At 43.3% G+C, this 19,541-nt stretch overlaps 1 protein-coding gene across 5 annotated transcripts in view; it reads left to right on the forward strand.

The window, feature by feature from the left end:
• The window catches only part of NDRG1 (N-myc downstream regulated 1), a 107,635-nt gene extending 88,533 nt beyond the window's left edge, over positions 1 to 19,102 (forward strand). For all 5 annotated transcript variants that reach the window (XM_088449704.1, XM_088449703.1, XM_088449705.1 and 2 more), the window contains 9 exons: positions 4,286 to 4,372; positions 5,085 to 5,141; positions 6,384 to 6,487; positions 6,998 to 7,054; positions 8,047 to 8,098; positions 10,939 to 10,986; positions 14,672 to 14,707; positions 15,718 to 15,769; positions 17,607 to 19,102. In XM_088449704.1, the coding sequence (XP_088305830.1) occupies positions 4,286 to 4,372; positions 5,085 to 5,141; positions 6,384 to 6,487; positions 6,998 to 7,054; positions 8,047 to 8,098; positions 10,939 to 10,986; positions 14,672 to 14,707; positions 15,718 to 15,769; positions 17,607 to 17,866 (753 nt within the window). In that variant the 3' untranslated portion in view covers positions 17,867 to 19,102. The remainder of the gene's footprint in view (positions 1 to 4,285; positions 4,373 to 5,084; positions 5,142 to 6,383; positions 6,488 to 6,997; positions 7,055 to 8,046; positions 8,099 to 10,938; positions 10,987 to 14,671; positions 14,708 to 15,717; positions 15,770 to 17,606) is intronic.
• The last annotated feature ends 439 nt before the right edge of the window (positions 19,103 to 19,541 follow it).

The following is a 19,541-nucleotide window of genomic DNA, read 5'->3' on the forward strand; positions in this document are numbered from 1 at the left end:
AACTCACAGCTCAAAATATTTTCATCCAGCTTAGGCCCACAATTTGCACTAAGCCATCTGGCTGACTAAGCTAAGCGGCAGCAGTGGGCGGCACAACCACATGGCAATTCAACTTCCAACATGGCAGATAAGGAAACATATGTTTTCATTCATCAAGAGGCCTGAAGAAGATGGAGTATGTAGTTGATGGCAGGGACAGGAAGGGTTGATTGGTAGTAAATTTTATTTAATTTTGATTCTGACGCAAATTTATGAGGGAGAAGGGGAGAGCGTGGGTGAAAAATATGTCCCATATTTTGCCCACAAAATCAACTTGGTGGTTCAGAATATTTTTTTAAATTGCAGGAGATGCTGTCTGTGGCCATAAACATTTCTGGACATTTTTGGCATTCAGCCACAGCATGTCAAAGATTGCAGCTGCAGTGGCAGTTCAACTTCGAACATGGCACATCAGGAAACAAATGTTTTTTATTATTCAAGAGACCTGAGGGAGTTGGAGTATTTATGTAGTTGAAGACAGGGAAAGGAGGATTTGATTAGTAGTAAATTTAATTAAAAAAATTTGAGTCTGAAGCAAATTTATGAGGGAGGATAGGCATTTACAAAAACCATTTAATCATTCACATTAGTCCTTGCCCCAGAAGAATCCTTGAGCGGTATGTCTGCTGTTGGGAGTGGATTTTCATCCCAGAAGGTGAAGCAGAAGACTACTAGTAGTACTTTAAAAAACAATTGGCTGTTAAACAATACAATGCAAGGGGGAGCAAATATGACAGCAGTCACCCAGTTGCACAGCCGATCACTGACGCCATAACATTTATGCTGGTATTAAATATGCATCCAATATCCGCCAATAATGCAGTGGGTTTTAGACAGTTAATTGAGGTCCTGCGTCCCCACTACCAAATCCCATCAAGCTTCCACTTCACTAGAAAAGCAATTCCCAACCTGTACAGGCACATTAAAAAAAAAACTTAATTATTGGCCTCCACGTTGTGTCTTTCCTCCCAATGGACACAGATCTGAAGAGATGTAAAGAGCTTTGGTAAGCAAATTGTCAGCTCAAGTGGCATGTGATGCAGCGATGGCTTCTTCTTAGTTTCTCCAGCAAATGCATCTGCCGAGAAAAAAAAACTTTTTCCCAAAAATCCCACTGGTGATGCACATGAGTCAACTTGGTTGTGTTTTGACATCTGGTCAGGTCTAAAGGAATTGCCTACAATTAATAAGACCTCTACCATGACTCCATCTGATACGGTCACCATTCAAAGAATGGTTGAGGACTATTTTACATTTTTTAATGATGGCGTCCAATGGCAAATTGGCATGTCAGACAGTCCATTTGACAATTGACAGGAAACAAAAAGGCAAATTGGAGGCCCTTGCTCAAACTGGCTTTGCTTTACTTGAGCTGCCCACCCTCTAGTGTGTACTCAGAGTTTTCAGCACAGCCAGAAACCTTGTCAGCAATTGGCATAGGAGGCTATTTCCTCAAAGTGTGGAAAAGATGATGTCCATCAAAATTAACTATAAATTCTATGCCACTTACATCCAAAAATTAGAGACACCTGTAATAGCGGATTCCTGAGGGGACAAATTAATATTGTGTGAAGATGATGTACACACTGATGAGGGTGAGGAATTGGATGATGATGGCGACAACATCTTGCCTCTGTAAAGCCAGTTTGTACACATAGAGATCATTGCCAGCAATGTCAGCTGCCAATTGGTAGTTTTTGTTGGGGCCCAAACAAACCACTCGCTTCATGATTTGATATTGTTGATGTAGGTGTTGGTGGTGAAGGTGGCAGGTGCTTGGATCTAGCAGAAAGAAGGGAGCTGGCTGACACTGGACTGCTTATTGGTACAATTTTAGCCAAAGTTTCTGAATTTTGAAAAAACGGTTTGGATAGATGCAGTGTAGATGACTTAACAGGGAGGAGATTCCTAGATGGTTAAGGTTCCTACCTCTACTAACTCTGGCTTTACAAAGGGTACAGATGGCTTGACAATTGTTGCCTGGAATTGGGTAGAAATAATTCCACACATAAGAAGTGGATTTTTTGTCTTGTGCCCAGGCATGACAATGGACTTTTCCTTATCATGGCAAACAACTGTTTCTTCCACTGGTGCCTGATTTACACAAACAACATCCTCATCAAAAACATTCTTATTAGTGACAGCTACACAAATATCCTGCTCGTCCGGGTGCACTTCCACAGAAGCATCCTCGATGTCAGCATGTTCTCTTGTGCTTACAGTACATCATCATAAGAGTCAGAACCACCAGTCATAAATAGTCTTTCCTTGTGGTTTCTTCGTGTGGTGAAAGGCATATTGTCAATTGTATGTCTTTCTGCAGCTAACTTTCCCTTTGATGTTTTTTCTTCACCAAGGTAAAAGATTGGTTCTTGACTTTAGATGCCTTGACTTAAGCCCTGTATGACCTTGGGCATCGACTTTAGTAGATGGACTAGTATTGTCATGACTGGTGGCACTGGCAGCAGCTCCAGCACTAGTATGTGGTTCCTGCTCTCCTCTTAACTGATTGTTCTTCATATCAACAAACCCGAATGAAGTGGGGTACAGCACACACATTAATTTGTACCAATTTTAAATATTACACTGCGGTATCAATGACCTACAGTGTCACAAGATTTTTTTAATGAATAAGAAAAGAATAATACACTGCGCTGCCACTTACAGTGATGTCATTATGTTTTATATATAACGCATGTTATTTAACACTTTGTTGTGGTCTTGTAGTTGATGTGTAGACTAATCATTTATTTATGAATGAAAGAAGTGAAAATTGAATATTAGACTGTACTACCACTTAGTTCACAATATTTTTTTGAATAAGATTAAAACGCTGCACAACGACTTATACTGTTGCAAATATGTGGACGATAAACTGCAGTCTGGCCAGTAGTGTCACCGAACAAGAATAGCGCAGCTAAGTTGCTAACGCATACACAAAAATAAAAAAAAATCCTTTTTTTTTTTTGTGGATTGATAATAAATTTATTTCACTTTTTTTTATTTTTCTACACTGGGGAAGAGCACCCCTGAACGAGGCAGCAAACCCTTGATTAACAACACAAACAGCACCTTTTCTTTATGGACTAAAAAGCACCCCTGCCAAGTGCGGACACACCACCTGCAGAGTCACAATTACGTGGACGATAAACTGCCGTCTGGCCGGCAGTGTCGCCAAACCATAATTAATAGCGCAGCTAAGTTGCTAACGCACGCACACACATTTTTAAAAAAAAAAACTTTAATTTTTTTTTACACTGGGCAGGAGTACCCCTGATTGAAAGAGCAGCCCCCGTGGATAACACAGCACCCGTTTTATGAACTGCAGCCCTAGCCCCCTGATGGACAGGACAACACAGCAGCTGCCTTTATGCATAACTCAGCAGCAGCCCCTTGATTGACCGGACAAGTGACACAGCAGCTGCAGCAGTCAAAACCTGAGCCAGTCTTGGATCCGACTCGGAATTGCTATGTTCGGGTGGGTCCGGTTCTCTGAGAACCGGACCCACTCATCTCTAGAAGTAACCAATCATAATGTCTGTATTTTCATGTTGAAATCGATTTGCTCTCCATGTTAGTGAATTTGACATCTTTTGAGATAGATGGCATCTGATTAACTGATGCTTTAGACCGGTATTTACCGAAGTCAGAAGTCATTCCTTTGGGAGCACTAACGGTGCATGTTTTACAGGTCTCCTCACAGAATCACAAGTGAAATAATTAGCTCCACCTGTAGATCTTTTAAAATGTGTCAGCCAGTAATGGCTACAATTGTGCACCAACTAGGAAACATGGAAACCATGCAGTGTTAGTGCTCCCTAAGGGATGACTTTGGGAAATGCTGCTTTAGACAAAAGCTACCAATTCACTGACTGGTTACCTGAAGCCAAAGCAAAATATCTTCAGTGTGGACTCTGCAATGCTGCAAGTCCTCCCATTGCAGAGAACGGTGGATTGAAATATAATATATTGTTCAATAAAAATGTTGCATACAAGCTGAAGTTTGGAACGCTTTTCATCAGAGAACATTAGTCTGCTGATGAGATTTGTACAACATCACAACTTCTTTCCTCCTCAAGCTTTTCATAGGTTTGAGATGAAACTTGCCTGTTAAGTCCACAATGATTCAGGCTGGGTATTCTGTTGGCCTCAGCTGCAGTAACTGACTGTGTCTTCTTAGATCATTGCTATAGCTGTGGAAAATTACTGTATTGTACTTTGAACAAACAATGATTTTCTGTTCCAGCTGAATCACCCCAGCATGGTAGAAGGACTGATGCTCATTAACATTAACCCGTGTGCGGAAGGATGGATGGATTGGGCAGCCACTAAGGTAAATTGAAGCCACGCGGTTCCTTTTCACCATGGTAAAGGCAATGATTCTCATAGGGATCAATGTTTTTTTTTTTTGTTTTCCAACATGAAAAAAGGCAGGCCAACCGTGCAAATCCGATCTCATGGATTTTCACCCCTGTTTATGCGTATGTGATTGGGCTAGTGCTACAGATTGCAGCTACTATGGGGGGCCAAAACTTTTACATTTACATGATATGCTGGATGGTGTCCTGGTAGCGATTTCTAGCTATGTCCTTTCAATGTAGACGACCGATGAGGCTCCTGTGAGCAGTATTTAGGAAGAAAGGGGGAAATTAATAACTAAACAGTTTGGACTTGGGCCGGATTTTCAACTGATGCTATTGCTATTAGGTATGTTGAAGAATAGATTCCTATCACATAGGCATCTTATGAGAGGAGCGGGCCTGTGTGAAGTTTCCGTCAGAAGGCTCTGATACTGTGCGACAGTCTATTGCGCACGCAAATTGGTGCCAATTTTAACTAGTTCTGGCACCTTTTTTTTGGTTTTTTTTCCCAAAAAAACACTGGCCTGTTATTTACAAATACTCATTAATGTGCAGTATTAAATTCAGTCTAGTGTTCCCAAGTCATGGGAGGTGAGAGAGTGCGCACACATAGAGATTTTTATTTTATTAGAATAATTAACTTTGATTGTCATTTTATTTAATGTGTGTTTGTCACTTTCACAGCTTTCTGGACTGGCCCATGGGTTACCCGATATGCTGATTTCCCATCTGTTTGGAAAGGTAAATTTTCATTACAAAGATATATCCTTATATCCTATATAGTACGTGCTGCTGTCTGTCAGTCATAGGTGCAGTGATGTAACCGGGGAAACAGATCTAGCCACTACACCGGGCCGAGGGGCTCTTGGGGGCCCTACTTGGAGTCAGATTTGTTAGGCATGTTCAGGGGGCCGCTTGACATTTTTTTTTATTTTTTTTTTTCATTTCTGCAGAATCACCAGCATAGCAAATGTAGTAATTATAGGAGGCCTCCTAAACCATGGTCACTCCTACTGTACAAGAGCGGCTCCTCAACATCCAGTAACAGGCCAGGCTGATGTCCCTGCATGTCCCCATATGCCCAGTTGGCACAATTTTTAGGCTACAAGCCCTAATTCGGAGAATTCCAGTACTTTGCCATTTTTTTTTTTTTACTTTTTACTTTCCCTCAGGGCCGTAGCTAGGGTAGTGCGGCCGGTGCCATCGCACAGGGCACCACAGGGCAGGGGGCGCTGTTTGGGCCTATCAAATTTCTGTTTATTATCATTCTCACTTGTAGCTTCCTCTTATTGCATCTCCTGGCCTCTTCTATCTCTTCCCTGGCCCTTCCCCATGAAGCCATGGCCCTTTTTTGGGTGCATTATGTCCCTTTGAAAAATTAGGGGGGCACCAATACTCTTTCTGGCACCAAAAAGTGTAGTTACGGCTCTGCTTTTCCTAACCGTAATAAAACCAGCTAATACCTGGAAAGTCTGTCAGTCCATAATTTCCCAGTAAATACAAAATAATTCCAATGTCCTGTATTGTACACCATTTTTGAGTGGAGTGTGGACGTCTCCCATAACCCACTGCATCAGCAAAGTAACATACCAGGCCTGACTGCTGACTGGCTAGCCCCCAGGCCGGGGTGGATGCAGGTTGGTCTATTCCAGGGGTATTCAACCAGGGGCACTGCAGCTGCTGTATAACTATACCTCCCAGCAAGCCTTGCCACAGTGTCTGCATGCCCTAACACCAAAACTGTACAGGGCATGCAGGGAGGTGTAGTTCCACAGCAGCTGGAGTGCCCCAGGTTGCCTAAATGAAAGCTATTATCTATATTGTAGTGCAGGTGACTTGTGCAAGTGATAATGTTGTATTTGTATATTGGCTGTGGAGAAGCAGCTTGTGCACTGACCTACTTCCAGTAATGCATAACTCTGTGTCCAATCTGGGATCTAATCTCATTTAAGCTTAAACTCCTCTTCCTTTGTGTGTGTCTAGGATGAAATCCACAACAACCATGACCTGGTGAACACCTATCGGCAGCATATTCTTAATGACGTCAACCAAAACAATCTGGCTCTATTTGTGAAGTCCTACAACAGGTATAGTGGATATGGTGCAAGCAATTGTGTTGTAAAACAAAGAAATCGGATCTCAGTCTAGTGTGTGTGTGTGTGTGTGTGTGTGTATATGTATGTATATGTGTGTGTATATGTATATATATAATATGTGTGTATATGTATATATATATATATATATATATATATATATATATATATTGCCGACACTTCACCCTCCACACTGCCCTGGTGCTAGGTACTCAGAAATCCATACCATCCAGAGAAACCAACACAGCACTCCAAGAGCTCCAGTAATGATGTCACTCACCAAGTGACCTATATTTAACCATATAGGTCTATTTAACCATATAGGTCAACGTTTCAGGGCATCAGCCCTTTCGTCAGGACACACTTACATATATGCCCTTGGATCCGTTGGATGGTGTGTATGTGTGTGTGTATATATATATATATATATATATATATATATAAATATGTATATGTTTCCCCTTGTAAAGTGTTGTTTAAAGTTGAGATTTATGTCCTTTTCAGCCGGAGGGATCTAGAGATTGATCGTCCAATCCCTGGGACAAATGCTGTAACATTAAAGTAAGTGCAATATTTACATTGCAGCTGTGGCCAAATATTTGTCCTGGCTCATAGCGATAAGGAATTAAAATATAGTTTTAGTTTTTTGTTTTTATATTACTATAGAGCATAATTCAGTCCTTATTTTATGCGACTAAAATGTATACCACTTGCATTTTATTGAAACCAATGAGCTTTGGGAAGGCAGTTTGTCTGCCAGGGGCATAAGTTCTTACCAGCAAAATAGACGTTGGTGCCCCCCCCCCCATCCCCAGATGTCTGTCAGCACACAGCTAAGGGGGCAAAGGAGGAAGTACAGTCAATGTGCCATCATTTCTGCCAGCTGTGGATAATCTCCAGCCACTTACCCCCAATTCTCTTCAGCCTCATCTTCACTTGTGCTTCTGCAACTCCAGCCCCACGGTCTCTCCAACCCCCAGTTTCTTTCCAGCCAGGACACTTCTCTCTTCAGCCCCCCCCCCCCCTCCGGTGTTGGTCCAGGCAGCCCCCTTCTGTGTCTCCAGCTACCCAGTGTCTCTCCAGCTCCAGACAGACCCACTGTGTCTCTTGTCATGTGTTCTAGGTAGGGATGGCCATCAGAGGGGTGTCAAACCATCTATGATGAACCATCGATTGTTTGTACCCCTCGATGGCCACCATTTTGGGGTGCAGCGGGCCCCGGGCCAATAAAAAACAGGGGCAAGGGTTTAGACGACATAGGGGGCGGGGCCAAGTCCCATCCAGAAAAACAAATCTGCTTCCACTCGTCCATCGATGGTAAAAGTATTCGACATCGGCCATAAACCATCAATGATTTTGAATGGTCGAAGGCATCCCTAGTGTTAGGTATTTAATGCTTGTTCTATGCTCTAGATGTCTCAATAGTTTGTCTGGGCTTCTAATCACTTCTGATCTTCCAGGTGTTTCAATAGATCATATTTACTGCCCTGATTATATTGTGTATTTTTGCTTAATGTCTAAAGTGTCCCATTATCTCTCATCTTGTCTTCTAGGTGTCCTTCTCTACTGGTGGTTGGTGACAACTCACCTGCTGTGGATGCTGTGGTATGTTCTAAGACTGATATCTAGGACATAAAACAACATAAAGTTAATATTATACTATGTCTAAGACTAAGGGGTCTAGTTACTAAGCAGTGTTGGGAGCTGATTGGCTGGCACCTTATCACTTTTCACTCTGTCTCCTAACACTGCTTAGTAAATAGACCCCTGAGGGTTTTTGGACATTTGCATTTAAATGTTTTTTGGTATTCTCTTGACATGATTAGCAGACAATCAAAGAATCTCCCCATATCCCAAGAATCTCTGAGATACAAGAAGATGCACTGCCTGACTGACTGAATCATCTTGTACCTCTGGAATCGGTGTCAGTTAGCCAGTGAATTAGCCCCATATCTTAGGAATCAGTGTCAGCCAGTGAAATTATATTAAACTTCGGGCTGCGCTAATATAGAACTCCTTACTATGAGATGGCAGAACACAAACAAATATATATATATAGCAGTCAAGGCTCCGTGAAATATAAAAAGTATATGAATTTTAATCATGAATCAACTATTTAAAGGTGTATATATCGCTAACCATATACATGAAAAAAATATTTTAAAAATAATAATACAAGAGCTGTTTGACTCCCTGCAGAAAGACCGTGCAGGAGTGTATCTAGGGCTGGCACCCCCCTCCAAAACTGCTTCAATCCTCTTGTACCTCTGGAATCTGTGTCAGTCAGCTAGTGAATCAGTCCCATATCTCGGGAATTGGTGTCACTTAGCCAGTGAATCAGTCCCATATCTTCGGAATCGGTGTCACTTAGCCAGTGAATCAGTCCCATATCTTCGGAATCGGTGTCACTTAGCCAGTGAATCAGTCCCATATCTCGGGAATTGGTGTCACTTAGCCAGTGAATCAGTCCCATATCTCGGGAATTGGTGTCACTTAGCCAGTGAATTGGCCCCATATCTCGGGAATCGGTGTCACTTAGCCAGTGAATCAGTCCCATATCTCGGGAATTGGTGTCACTTAGCCAGTGAATCAGTCCCATATCTCGGGAATTGGTGTCACTTAGCCAGTGAATCAGTCCCATATCTCGGGAATTGGTGTCACTTAGCCAGTGAATCAGTCCCATATCTTCGGAATCGGTGTCACTTAGCCAGTGAATCAGCCCCATATCTTGGGAATCGGTGTCACTTAGCCAGTGAATCAGCCCCATATCTCGGGAATCGGTGTCACTTAGCCAGTGAATTGGCCCCATATCTCGGGAATTGGTGTCACTTAGCCAGTGAATCAGTCCCATATCTCGGGAATTGGTGTCACTTAGCCAGTGAATCAGTCCCATATCTCGGGAATTGGTGTCACTTAGCCAGTGAATCAGTCCCATATCTCGGGAATTGGTGTCACTTAGCCAGTGAATCAGTCCCATATCTTCGGAATCGGTGTCACTTAGCCAGTGAATCAGCCCCATATCTTGGGAATCAGTGTCACTTAGCCAGTGAATCAGCCCCATATCTCGGGAATCGGTGTCACTTAGCCAGTGAATCAGTCCCATATCTCGGGAATTGGTGTCACTTAGCCAGTGAATCAGTCCCATATCTTGTGAATCGGTGTCACTTAGCCAGTGAATCAGTCCCATATCTTTGGAATCGGTGTCACTTAGCCAGTGAATCAGTCCCATATCTCGGGAATTGGTGTCACTTAGCCAGTGAATCAGTCCCATATCTTGTGAATCGGTGTCACTTAGCCAGTGAATCGGTCCCATATCTTCGGAATCGGTGTCACTTAGCCAGTGAATCAGCCCCATATCTTGGGAATCAGTGTCAGTTAGCCAGTGAATCAGCCCCATATCTCGGGAATCGGTGTCACTTAGCCAGTGAATCAGTCCCATATCTTTGGAATCGGTGTCACTTAGCCAGTGAATCAGTCCCATATCTTGGGAATCAGTGTCAGTTAGCCAGTGAATCAGCCCCATATCTCGGGAATCGGTGCTGAAACTTTGGTTGAGGTATATGTCGGTCGCTCAGACGATGTTGTTCACTTTTGAATGATGCAAAGGATGATTCAAAACATTCTTTTGAATAAGACGACCCTTTTGCAATAGGTTATGGCTAGTGAATGTGTAGGTTACAGAACGTGGTGGACCTGATGGATGGGATAAAGGATAATCAGTGGGTATAGAAGATTTAGGGGTCTATCTACTAAGCAGTGTTCGGAGACAGAGTGAAAAGTGATAAGGTGCCAGCCAATCAGCTCCCAACTGTCATCTCACAGGCTGTGTTTGAAAAATGACAGTTGGGAGCTGATTGGCTGGAACCCACTGCTGCCCTCTCATATACGTCCAACGTCACGCACCAGAGTAAACAACGGTAACATCGAAGCAGATCGGGCAGCCTGCAACGTATGCGGCAAGCTTGACCAGCCGCAAAGACAGCATCTCTCCTGACACGCAGAGGGTTCTCATGCTGCGAAGTAGATCATAATGGCTAATTTATGCACGCCCATGAAATGGCGTTTAAGCAGTCAAACACGCCTGCGTTTTTCTAACCACCCCCCTGTTACCTCCCCCAGAACCTGTTGCTCACTTTGCAAATGAATTCTCTGTGCCTGCTGCATCGCAAAACAACAAAGGCGGCTTACATTCATGCGCAATGGCGCACAGACGCTCCATCTGCAGAAAAATCGCCATTGCTTAAATATGCATCAGGCCCATAGTGTGTGTCAGCCCTCCGTACCTCACCCTTTTATTGTATGATAATTGTGATAATTGTGCTGCAACATTTTGTCACTAATTCCGTCATTGAGAATCTATCGCATGTACAGTATTCTGCAACATATTTTCTGGATGAAAGAATCTTAAATGATGATTTTTTTTTTTTTTTTCTGCAATGGTTTAGGTTGAGTGCAATTCAAAGCTGGATCCTACCAAGACTACCCTGCTAAAGGTGAGACCCTCTCATTAACTATGATGTGTAGTGATATAGGAGACACTGTGATACTATAATCACTTGTTACATTGGGAGGTAGTCAAGAAGCTGATGGTCGAAATGCCGACCGTCGGCTTCCCGACTTGGAAATCCCGGCAAGGGACTAATGATAGGCCGAAATACCAACGCCTATCATTATCCACCCGCCGAAAATCCCGTCTCCTGGCATACCGAACGAAGGTAAGCTGGGTGTCGCAAACGGATAGCACCCTTAGGTTTAGGGGTTAAGGGACCCCCCCAGGAGGGTTAGGGTCAGGCTAGGGGATGGGAGGGGTTTGGGTTGGGCGCCCCCCAGGGGGAGGTTAGATTTAGGCACCCCTGGGGGGAGGTTACGGTTAGGCACTAGGGGTGAGGTTAGGGGGGGATTAGGGTTAGGGGGGGAGAAGGTTAGGTATAGTTAGTTTACTTACCTGTCGGGATCTTCACTGCTGCCGGTCTTCCGGCGTCTGATTTCGACCACCGGCCTTACGTCCGGCAGTGCAATGGAACGGGTGTGATATGATTTACCATGTAGCTCACTTTCAGCAGTAAATAATACCATAATGCAGAAAGCACTAATGAAATTCATTTAACTGCTGAGGGTCAAGGTTCTACCAAATTATTAACATTCCTATATTATGATCTAATTCTACATACAGTATAGCATTAGATGTTTCAGGAGATAAAAGTAAGCCGTTGTACGTGCAATTCTTTAAATAGGGTTCACTAAACTCTATGAAGAACATGCTGTCAGTGTAGTCTGGACAGAATGTGGATGCAAGGCAACAATTTATGCTGCGTTACCGGTTCATCCGGTGAGCACTAAACACTCTGGTGCGCTGTGTACTCGTTCTACAGTAGGGTTCAATGAACTCTAGTTGAAGTGCTGAGTCCACATGCATTAGCAAAGCCCAGACTGGAGCATGAAGGGCCCGCTGGGGAAATCCGGTGGTAGGGGCCCATGCTTTGGGGCATGGTCATGGGATGAGGCCCGCCCCCACAGAAGCTTGGACAGACATTAGTGACCATTTAACTGACCCTCTAATAGAATAACAATGTATAGTTCAAGTGCACAGTCTGAAACTGACATTAGAGCAAGTGGTAGGGCCCCCAGGCAGTGGGGCCCACTGGGGATTTCCCCTGTATGCCTGTGAGCCAGTCCAACCCTGGTTCCAACCCAACCCTATTTGTATGTATTACCAATGTCTGGCAAGGTTTTCTTGTGTGTTCTTTAAGGGATCGGCCTTTTACTGACATGGCTTCACTTTTACTGTTGGTTGGAAATTCTGCAGTCTGTACCATTTTATTAAGGACATGGTATATCAATATGCATAATATTAATGTCATTATGCTGACACTGTGCATGTTGACATACTGTAGCTTTTTTTTTTTTGCAGCATTTCAGCCCTAAACCTAACACTAAATGCACTGTCGACACTGACTGTCGGCATTATGTCCGTGTCGACAATGTGCCTGTTGACATGTTCACTTTTAACATTTTGACCATGTCAACATTCTCTGTCAACCTAATAACTAAATACCTTTTTTTATTAACCGTTCTGCTTTGCAAGCTATTGTGTTCTATTTTTCTTTGGGGAAAGACCATGGACCTCATTCAGAGTCTCTCGCTAGCGCTGTGCGTTCGCAAGTGGTCCGATGGTTTGCATGCGCACGCTTTGTTCTGCGTGTGCGCGAACTACTCTGTGCGATCGTAGGCCGCTCGCTCGCCCAGCAAAGACAGCCCAGTGAAATGAGTGACAGGAGAGACCGTTTGTGGGTGGTAACAGGGGCAGGACACTAATAACATGGGAGTGGAGGTGCAAACGCAGGCGTGCCTGGGTGTTTCAATGTCGTTTTAGAGGCGTGCATAATTAACACGCAGCCTCATAGTACACGTCACATGCTTGTTTTTTACACTGAAGTCCTCGCAGTGCTTGCGGTAGGTTAAGGCAACCACAAGCTCTGCGATCGCTTCCGATTGTCCTCGATGTACCAGTGTTTTAATACACTTCCTGGAGATGACGTGTGCTGGTGGGCGGCTCTGCCTGTGTGATTGGGCATACACTGGCCGAACGCTAAGACATGGTGGGCGTGCTTATGCCTTGGCGATCGATCGCTTCCCGTGGCGTCACTTTGACAAATTTGCTTGCGCTGGGGGCGAGCGATCGCATCTAGCGAGAGACTCTGAATGAGGTCCAATGACTTTACTAGTTATAAATGATGGAAGTCTTGTGTCAGACTGCACTTTCTTTATGGGTATACAAGAGATGGTACAACAATGACTGGGTATTTTAATTTTTAGGGGTTCTGTGCTGTCCCTCTGCAATATATACTGTACATTTATCACTGCTATCCAGAGTTGAGTATCTGGTCTTGAATAAGGAAAACACAAGAAGAAATGTTCTAGCCCATTAATGTCTTTCTGCTCCTGCGTTGCAAAGTGTCAGCTGGTTTACTGAGCTCTAGAGTTGTAATATCACATTTAGGGGTTTTATTATCAAAAGCAACCACATTACTGTTTGTTACATCACATGCAAGAACTGTGTCAAGTCGCTTGGAACACAGATGATTCAACCCACAAGTTGTGCTAAATAAAACAAGTACAAAACAAGTACAACATTCACCACAGTTTTATAAAAAAAAAAAAATAGGCACAAAATCACAAGGGAACAATTCTGTGAATGTTTGAGAAGCTGACACCGTTCTCAGCCTAACAAATGCCACTTTTTGTGTTACACAACAATCTTTAGCCATTTGCTCAATGACCATTTTATTTCCAGTTCTTCTAGATGCTCCAGTGAAATTATTAGTATTATTATTATCCTATATTTATATGGTGACACGAGGGGGTTCTGCAGCGCCTTACAAAGTACATGAACAAATGAGCACACAAGAAAACAGATCATAGCAGTACAAAACATAGCAGGACAAAGACATGGTTTATAAAGATGGTGGCATTAGCGATCATAACACTCAACAAGCAGCAGGGCGTCAGCAACCAAGTTAGGTGCCCTTGTGGGGAACTAGGAGAAAATGATAGTATGAGTAAGGGAAGAGGACCCTGCTCGTGAGAACTTGCATTCTAAAGGGGAGGGGCAAACAAACCGGTGACCCAGATGGGATAGACGGTGAGGAGGAAGCATGGAGCAGCAGGTTAGGATGAGAGCTGAAAGGCTTTGATGACCTAGTGGGTCTTGAAAGCCCGTCTGAAGATATGTGGAGAGTCTGAGAGAGGGAGAGAGTACCAGAGGTAAGGAGCAGCACGGGTGAAAATCTTGGAGGTGGGAGGAAGTAATCAGTTGACAGGAGAGTCGACGTGCATTTGTTGAGCGGACAGGAGTGTGAAATGAGGTCAGAGATGTTAATGGGAGAGGAATGGGTGAGGGCTTTGTAGGTGAGTGTGAGAACCTTGAATTGGGTTCTGAAGGGGAGGTGGAGCGAGTGTAGGGCTTGTAGGAGACATGATAAAACTGTGTGATATAAAGGACTGAGGTACTGTACACATGGGCTTTGCAGAAATGTCATTACAGGGGAAACTAGAGCATATCCTAATTCTATCAAAACATGGAACAGAGGAGAGAGACAAATAACAGTGCTCCTGTGTATATAATCAAAGTCCTTGAGTATGTTCTCAGTTCAGTATATCTGTATTCTCTCTCCTTAGATGTCAGACTGCGGAGGATTTCCCCAAGTCGTTCAGGTGAGCAGCGATCATATTCCCTAGTAAATGTTAGATGTATTGTGAAATACTTGCTGAAACGTTACAGAAAGCCAGTGCTTAAAGTGGTCCTAGAGAAGTGTTTGTATTTGAACTCATTACCCCGCCCTTCCCCCTCGGTGCTTTTTCAAAAAAGGGACAGTGTGCGCCGAAAAAAAGATGCGTGGCCTTAAAAGAAAGGGGCGTGGTCACACAATAGTATTCCCAATTCAAATTACGCCACACAGTAGCTCAATCTTATTCACTTTACATGGCACATAGTGCCCCTGATTCACATTACACCACATAGTAGTGTCCCTTATTCATGTTATGCAGGTGCCCACAGTGGCGGTGCCCCTTATGCAGGTGCCCACAGTGGCGGTGCCCCTTATGCAGGTGCCCACAGTGGCGGTGCCCCTTATGCAGGTGCCCACAGTGGCGGTGCCCCTTATGCAGGTGCCCACAGTGGCGGTGCCCCTTATGCAGGTGCCCACAGTGGCGGTGCCCCTTATGCAGGTGCCCACAGTGGCGGTGCCCCTTATGCAGGGCCCACAGTGGCGGTGCCCCTAATGCAGAGCCACAGTGGTAATGCCCCCAACAGTAATGCCCTCTGTAGTAGTGCCGCGCACACACACAATACTTACCTTAAGCCCCGCTCTGCGTCCGCTGCCATCCGGTCCGCCTGGCTGCTCTTCGGAACTATGGAGAGACGTCATGACGTCTCTACCATAGTACCCATGGGGGGAGCCGGAAGATGGAGCTCACTCCTGAGCGCTGCGAGGAAGGAGCCGGGCACCAGCTGGTAACAAAATCTCAGCGAGCGCCTGGCAAATGGAGCCTCCCTGCGGCACCCGGCTGAGGTGGGCCGGAGGAGGCGGAACTGGTTCTGTCTCCAAATAGAAGTGACCGAACGCAGTTCCGCCTCGTTCCGGGCCTCTTTAACCCCTGCAGAAAGCTATGATATGTGTTCTAATGCTCTGCTTATTAATAAATGTCTTTATTTTCCATTTCAGCCTGCAAAGCTTGCAGAAGCCTTTAAATATTTTGTTCAAGGCATGGGCTACAGTAAGTCGTGGTTTTCATAGCATGCATTTGTTGGTGTTTTCTTGCAGACTATATGGCAATATTAATGCTCCAGTCATGGTAAATCACTTATTGCTGGCATAGAGGCTCATTTTTTATGTGGAATTTAACTCAAAGTAGCTGTGTTTGTAGTGATGCTGCAGAAGCCAGAACTACGTTCCTATGTTAAAGTTTGCATAATGCGCGGATCCCTGTGGATTCAAGTGTGGGCCTGCTCTGCCCACTGTATTTTCATCCACAGACCCATAATTAGGGTGGGCACTTGCACCGGCCCCATGTTAAGATGCAAGAGATCAGTCTCAAACAGGTTTCCCTTCTTGGTACAGTATGCACAGCTCAGATTAGCGTGGAACTCTAACCACCTGTAACTAGTGTCTGTGTATCGGGACCAGAACCTATTAACTTGAGGCTGCTGTTCTAATAACCTATGAGCCGAGCAGCGGTAGCGAAGATGTGCAGCGGAATGAGACTGCGAGAAATTAAAGTTATGTAAATAGTCCCACTAGAGAACAGTCACTACACTGGGTCAGAGTATATAAGGTGGTACGTGTGTCGCACATTTGCTTGGTGCTGGTTAGTCCACATGTGGTATGGTGTAACCAGGTCTTACGTTTTATTGAACCAGGTAGAACAATAGGTAGCGTAAGACACTGTGATAGAAGAGGTGTGCTAATGGTAGTATTGATGCAGCTAGGAGCATTATGGTATAGCTGGTCGTTGTAGTGTGCCAGGCATCTGTGTGTGTAAAACACCAGGAGATACGAACACCCTGTCAGCAGCCCAGCACATGCTGCTGTGTGCTGGGCTACAGTGGGAGACTACTTGCTGCTGTCTCCTCAGCCTGTGGGGGTAGCGATCACACTGATCGCGCCCCCCCCCCCCCTGGATTAGCGCCGATCTGAGGGGCCCACAGCTTCCCCCCCCTCCCTCCCTAGTGGCGCTGCAACTAGGTTTATTTCCTTTTTTTTTTTTCTGAGGGGGTGAGGCCACGCCTCCCTCTTAACGGCTCTGTGTAGTGTGATGATATAGTGCGCTTGCGGGACTCTGAAGGACTGGTATATCTTTGGGAGTCTCAGTGGTGCATCCATTCACTAGGAAGGAAAGACGCGCGATAGAGCATGTCTGAGGTCAGGCCTCCAGTTCAGCTCCTACAGGTCCTAGAGATCACTGGCTCAGTTACCTGAGGATGGAGGCAGTGCTGGAGTGACTTTTGGGACTGTATATAAATGGATTTTACCTGAGTCATGGCAGATTCAGTAGCCAAAACCTACTAGTAGAGGTCTGTGCCTTTTCAAAAACTCAGAGAATCTAGGCCCTTTTAGTTCTTCCCCCCCCCCCCCCCAGTCTACATAGACACCACTAATAATAATGATTGTGGGCCGTCCATTTTAAGACCATGTCCATTTCTTTAGATGCACCCACACCCTGAGTAACAATTTTAGAATCTTTGATTCCCCAGCCACTGACTTGTAATCAGTGTCGATCCTTGCTGTTCAAAAGAGTGATTCATAGCATTCACTGCGCCCCTGGAGGTAGAAGTGTGATGCGGCCACCTGATTGGATGACCATGGGCTCCTGTCCAATCTGGTACCGCATTCTCTACAAGACAGCGGCTTATAATCTTGCCAGCCTTCTTCAGCCCAGGAAGCTCTGTCTGATGCAGTGCAGTGTTTGCCCATAAGGTAACAGCTATTCGTATCAAGACAATGAAACTTCTCACGAATTCTCTCACCTAATATAGAAAAGTGTTAATGTTAACTAGAAAACTCTTAATTAATTTTTATTTGATATATCATTATATAATTGTGTTTTTCCTTAGTGCCAGCAGCCAGCATGACCAGACTTATGAGATCCAGGACAAACTCTGGCGCCAGTGTCTCCTCTATGGATGGCAACCGGAGCCGATCTCACACCAACGAGGGCTCTCGGAGCCGCTCCCACACTGGCGATGGTAACCGCAGCAGAGCGCAGACCGGAGACGGGAACCGCAGCCGTTCCCACACGGACACCAGAATGGATGTCAACAACACCAGCAGTCCAGACCACAATAATGTCAAATCCATGGAGGTTACCTGTTAAGTGAAAGTCATAGAGTACCCATGAAAACTTACCTGCCAATTGTACAGTTTAAGAAATGGTTAACCCTTGGGGAGTGCACTGACAGCCGAAGGGTTATATTTGATGGTAACTGTGGAAAACCAAGATAATTGAGGACCAAAGATACTTGTGTGGTGATTAACCTTTAGGAAATAGCTACTACTAGCCAAACACTCCAGTAAATTACAATGTCGTCACTATGTGGTATTAGCTCAAATAAAGGCTTTTCCCTTTAGGATGTGCAATTTTAGCCTATTTAACACTGGGCATTTTTAACTGTAACATCACTAAATTAAAGAGCGTTTGCAACACATAATGGGCTATCTAGTGCGAAAAAATGTTGCAAAATGTAAATAGATAATTGAAAATATTTATAAATGTGTTGTGCATTTAAATCTATTTTAATAGTTTATAAATACTGGAAAAATAGTTTTTACAATAAGCCACTTATATGTGGTCATTTTTATGTAAACAAATGTAATTCTGATTTTTATTAAATTCCTTTTAGAGAACTAAACCTTTTAAGTTACTTGGAGATTCCAGTTGATTGGACTATTTTTTATTTTTTTTTAAATGATGATTTCTCTTTCTACCGTGTGAGTTAATTAAACCAAAAGCAATCGGCATTTTCTATAAAACAAAAAAGAATAATAATTAAATATATAAATTAAAATTAAATCATGATAACCTATTTTGTGTAAATTTAATACATATGGATACAATTGATCATCTAACCATCTAAAATGCATTGATTTTTGGTGCTGACAATTAATAATATTTTTTTTAAAAATAAACTTTTATCTTGGATAGCGAATTGCTGCTAATTAAGAAAAAACTACATATATAAATATATATAATTATTTTTTTAATTATACTTGTGATTTAATTATATGAAAGTAACAAGAAATAGCAACTTGTTAAAGAATTAGCATTATTTAAATCCTCCTTATAATGATTTATCTCATAAATAGGTAATGTTTTAGCATGACCAAACTCTCTAATCTCTAATCCAATTTACTTTTAAATTTGTACGTTTTAATTTCATAAACGTTATTTCGTTATCTGTTATCCAGTGTTCTATATTTTTTTTTTCTAAGTGTTTTTGGAGCAGAAAAACTGAATTCTCTAGAACTTGTTGAAGTTGAAGGAGCTCTTTGTATACACATGAATGGGATTATTGTATTTATTAAAGAACAATAAACTTGTAACTTTGCACTGCCTGCGTCTTTGTGTTGTTGTTGTTGTTGTTGTTGTTTTATTTTTAAATCGTGATACAATGTAGCCTGTTTTCTTTTATTGTAGAACGTTTTATTATAATAAGTTTTTTAAATAACACAATTTTATTTTCTAGCTTTATTAAATGCATGCAAATTACATTTTATTTTATGCAAATCCTTTTCCTATAAATGCTCAGAATACAACTTGGACCTTATTGTATTTCTCCCCATATTCCTATGTATTGTCCAAGGTTCCTGCCATACATTTTTTTTTTTGCCCTAAAAACCTGATCTAAGTCTGTTTCCCTAAATTGCTATTTCGATATGTGAAGTTACAGTCAGGGGCAAATGCAAGGCAAGTGGGCATATACATTCTGCAAGGGATGTGACCTTCATTTTAGCAATTATTAGTCCATTCTCCAAACCCTTCTCATCCACTT

This window comes from Taudactylus pleione, unplaced genomic scaffold, assembly GCF_031769625.1.
Source record: "Taudactylus pleione unplaced genomic scaffold, aTauple2 ptg000493l, whole genome shotgun sequence".
NCBI classification, from domain to species: Eukaryota; Metazoa; Chordata; class Amphibia; order Anura; family Myobatrachidae; genus Taudactylus; species Taudactylus pleione.